Source organism: Empidonax traillii, unplaced genomic scaffold (genome assembly GCF_003031625.1).
Source record: "Empidonax traillii isolate 1590-97213 ecotype Southwest subspecies unplaced genomic scaffold, ASM303162v1 scaffold1767:size76612, whole genome shotgun sequence".
Taxonomy (NCBI): Eukaryota; Metazoa; Chordata; class Aves; order Passeriformes; family Tyrannidae; genus Empidonax; species Empidonax traillii.
Genome location: NW_020956960.1, coordinates 64341 through 69062, shown reverse-complemented (window position 1 = coordinate 69062; position 4722 = coordinate 64341). Strand labels below are relative to the sequence as shown.

Sequence of the window (4722 nt, the reverse complement as noted above, 5' to 3'; positions counted from 1 at the left end):
CCCCCATGGTTTGGGTTAGAATGAACCTTAAAGCTCATCCAGTTCCTGCCATGGGCAGGGACACCTTCAACTAGAGGAGGTTGCTCGGGTTCTGAGCCTGAGTTTTTCAGCTGAACCAGTTGAAATACCCTCAAAAGAAGGGAATTTCTGTGAGGTGTAAGTGCAGAAGAGCTTACTCCCACCAAAAGTTAACTCACTACTGAAAATCAGTGGTTGACTTTCTTTGGTAAAGACTTTTCTTCATTTTGCCCGGTCACTGGCTGGGTTTTCTTCAAAACATTTAGCACCGGGTATGGATTTCTCTGTGAACACCTCGAGCTGCTTTAGGAGGTTATCCTCAGTAATGTGCTTTATGTAAATCGAGGTGGAATTTGAAATAGTATTTTAAAGAAAAAAAAAAACAAAAACAACACTTAATTGGCCAGAAGAGTTGTGGACTCCACACCCCTGGTGTTGTCCAAGGCCAGGTCGGACGGGGCTTGGAGCAACCTGGGATCGTGGAACACGTCCCTGCCCGTGGCAGGGGGGGGGTTGGATTAGATGATCTTTAAGGTCCCAAACCATTCCCTGACTTTTAATTCCTTTCCAACAGCCACCTTTGTCCGTCTGAGTGAAGCTTTCTTTGCTGTTGGCAGCTCCTGTCTCTCGGGCACACCCACCCACACACCCAGGGAGGACAATGTCCAGCGCGCCCGTGGCTGTGGTGACGGGGGGCAACAAAGGCATCGGCTTTGCCATCGTGCGGGCCCTGTGCAAGCAGTTCCCGGGGGATGTGTACCTGACGGCCCGGGATCCCGGCCGGGGGCAGGAGGCGGTGGCCAAGCTCCAGCAGGAGGGGCTGCGGGCCCTCTTCCACCAGCTGGACATCGATGACCCGCAGAGCATCAGAGCCCTCCGGGATTTCCTCAAGGAGAAGTACGGGGGGCTGAACGTGCTGGTGAACAACGCGGGCATCGCTTTCAAAGGTAGGAGAGAGAGTCTGTCTGGGATAGTCCTGGGTGCTGCCGAGCTGTGTGGAGAGGTTTGTGGATGCGTCTGACACTTGTGTGCCGGTGGAATGCTTCCTGTCTTGAGGACAATGTGAAATGGGTCTTCTGGGATCTCTTGGGCTGAGTTGTGCATTTCTCCATGGAAAAGGTGGTCAGGCCTTGGCAGGGGCTGCCCAGGGAGGTTTGGAGTGCCCAGCCCTGGAGGTGTCCAAGGAAGGCCTGGCTGTGGCACTCAGTGCTCTGGGATGGGGCACGAGGTGGACTGGATGATCCTGGAAGTCTTTTCCAACCTCAGTGATTCTGTAAACGTGCCTCCCTGGAGTGCTGTGTTTGCATCACCCAGGGAGCACGGAAGCACTTGAGGCACACAATGCCCTGTGAGTGGAGTTGGGATAATTGCCTCAGTGCTCAGGAGTGTCACCAGGGCCATGGGAGCCCGTCCTGAGGGTGAATATCAGCTGTGTTCCGTGGGGATCTGTGTTTTCCACAAGCCTCACGCTTTGCTGTGTGTGTTACCTCCTCAAGGCATCCAGCTGATAAAAAATAAACTGTGGCCCTGGGTGGGGCCTGCACTGAGCAAGAATGTAACCACGTCATCCCCCAGTGGACAGGAACGCAGGGAAAGCGAGGAAGGCACAGCAGTTTTAAGGTGGAAAAGTGCATTCTTCTTGTAAGTGTTTATAAAAGCAAGGCAAGATCATGTCAGATAGAGCAAATCACAAGCCTGACTGCTTGTTCTAGGGAGGGGATTCTGTCAGGAACTACAGATCAAACCTCACCTGCTCCTGAAGATGGAGCTTCTCATGGAGTGGGAGTGCAGTGATGACCTTCTAAAACCCACTCACTGTATGTTTGGCATGTTACTTTATAGAAAAATTGCTTGTGTTTGATCAGTTCAACAGGAGGCAGCTCTTATTATGAATTCTGAGCTTCAGGATGTGCTCAGGATAGAGAGGTACTAAAACATTACAGCAGCAGCAGTTAAAATATCACTTCCAGATGTTTAGCCCGGACTTTCTTCAAGCTGACAACAACTCTGAGTCAGCAGTATGTCCTACAATTAAGAAATGTGATAAAGCAGCCTCTTGTGCCTGTTGCTGTGTGAGTATCTAACACAGAGCCTGGAGGGTATAACATCTGTGTCAAAACTTACCCCATATTTTTGTTTTAATTCCTGCTCTCAAGATTGCTGTTTCTACCCAGTTTGTTTATTCAGGCTGCACCAAATCCCACAGAAGCTTTTAGGGTGTTGGGGACTTCAAACCCCAGCTGAGAACTTGGGTGTGGGCAGGTCCTGGCAGATCCCAGGGCAGGTTGGGCAGCACATCCCAGGAAAGCTGTTTTTCCATGGCTTTTCCATAAAAAGCCAGAAGGACAGACAACCTGTGGGGTGGCAGATGACCCCGCAGAGGGAGTACAACTGGCTCTCTGGGGTAAAGCCAAAACCTTCAGCTAAGAAGAGGTGAAAACATAACTAGCTCATTAATACAAAATTGCAGAGCCAGGTCTTCTCATTAGTGTTAATTATGTTGCTTTTCTTACAGATTTTAATTCATCATGTGCCTGTTTTCTAATTATTAGAAAAAAATTTAACTGAACTACTGAGGTTTGGTTGAGTTTAAAAAATAACTAAGATAAACTTTTGGAGTTTGGTAACTTTGTTCAAACACTACGATTCTGATTTTTAGTTTGTTTTTGTTTTTTTTTTCTCTTTCCCACCTGTTACAAAAAGTTCATGACACGGCTCCATTTGCAGTCCAAGCTGAGGTTACACTGAAGACAAACTTTTTTGGAACCAGGAATGTTTGCACAGAGTTGTTGCCTCTTATGAAGCCCTATGGTAAGTGAAACACCGCAGGAACAGTTTTGTTTGAATTTTAACCCTCATTAAACAGGGAAATCCTCTCCAGTCTCAGACACTGCCCCATAGCAAAGTGCTCTGTCCGTGATCTCTGCCTCCACAAACTGTTCTTGCTTCAGAAAGGACGTTTTGATGACAGAACTGGGATAAGGAAGTACCTAAAAGCAGCCTTTCAGCTGGGTTTGACGTGGTGCTGTGTGATGTGTTTGCTGCTGTAAATGAAATGTAGATGATACTAACACTTAAAAGCATCCAGGGTTTTAAGAGGAAAGAACTCAAGTAGATGAAAGAGAAATTGGGAATTGTTATTCCTGGTGAAGAGGGAGAAGACAGAGTAAAAGAATTTTGGGGGGTCAGCTGGGGAGAGAGTAAACAGTGCCAAAATTACAACTTAGTCCTCTTGTACTAAGGGCGAAGGATGGGTGTGGTAATAAAATCATTAACAGAAAGGATTAATTTCTGGGCCTTTTAAGGTTAAATCCCCATGTTCATCACCTGAATGGCCGTGAAGTAGCAAGAAAGGGGGAAAACATTGCAAAATAATTTTGGAAATGATTTACTGATAAGGTGACTCACTGCTCTGTGCTGAAGTGCTGGGAGATGAACACTGAATGGAATTTTCTGGCAGCGTGTGACATGGAGTTAACTCTGACCTTCCCAGAGTTCTGCCAAACAGCCCACATGAAACAATTGGCAGGTGTTGACCCGAGCAGCGAACACAAAGCTGCAGAGCAGCCCCCACCTCAGTGCTGGCCTTAAAAGGTGTCCAAAATAACCAGCTCTTCTTCCCCGTGCCAGGGCGGGTGGTGAACGTGTCCAGCATGGTGAGCAGCTCGGCCCTGAAGGGCTGCAGCCAGGAGCTGCAGCAGAAATTCCGCAGTGACACCATCACCGAGGAGGAGTTGGTGCAGCTGATGAACAAGTTCGTGGAGGACACCAAGAAAGGGGTGCACGACAAAGAGGGTTGGCCAAACACCGCCTACGGGGTGTCCAAAATTGGGGTCACTGTCTTGTCCAGGATCCAGGCCCGGCTGCTGAACGAGAAAAGGAAAGGGGACCACATCCTGCTCAATGCCTGCTGCCCTGGCTGGGTGAGGACAGACATGGCAGGTCCCAAAGCCACCAAATCCCCCGATGAGGGGGCTGAGACCCCCGTTTATTTGGCCCTTTTGCCTTCAGATGCCGACGCTCCTCACGGGCAGTTCGTGAGCGACAAAACTGTCCGACCCTGGTGAGCTGAGGCAGGTGGCAATGGGGAGGTGCCTGACCTTGGTTGCCTAATTTTACTTTTCATTATGTCATTGCCAGCCCTTTTCCCAATCCCTGAGACAGGAGAAGTGGAGATGGGATGAGGGAGTAGGTGCCTTATTATTTCTGAGTAGATCTTTGTGAGGTCCAGAGCTGCTTCTTGAGGCTGAACAGGGTTTCTTAAAGGAGAGTGAAGTGTTTTAGGGAGTGTTTTGGGAGAGACTCATAAGATCAGAACAGAATCACTGCTGTGTAGAGACATTCCTTACTATCAGAACAAAATTAAATTAGGAGAATATCAAAATAGCAAGGATGTACCATTAATAGAAAAATGTAATCATTTTTTTTCATTATTAATAATGTCACAAAATAATTACTTGCTGATTTGTATTCATCTGACTGGGCTTCTTCTGGTACTAAGAACTTCTCGAGTTGGAAAATGCATTTTGATTTTCTGCAGCCAAGTTTGTGGCTGGAACGTGTGATGTCTGCACTACAGAAAGAGAAAATAAACCACTGCTAAATCAAACTCTCCCTCAGTTCATTTCTTGCACAGCCAGAAGTTTCCTTGTTACAAAGCTGAATTAAGTGCGCTGGAGCCGGAGTGAAAGACATTGGATTTGG

General features: G+C 47.8%; 1 protein-coding gene across 1 annotated transcript; it reads left to right on the top strand.

The window, feature by feature from the left end:
• Positions 1–619: 619 nt before the first annotated feature.
• Positions 620–4627, top strand: LOC114070969 (carbonyl reductase [NADPH] 1-like). Its single transcript, XM_027908603.1, has 3 exons — positions 620–965; positions 2722–2829; positions 3649–4627. Exons 1-3 carry the CDS (start codon positions 680–682, stop codon positions 4083–4085), a joined length of 831 nt encoding a protein of 276 aa, XP_027764404.1. The 5' UTR covers positions 620–679; the 3' UTR covers positions 4086–4627.
• Positions 4628–4722: the final 95 nt, after the last annotated feature.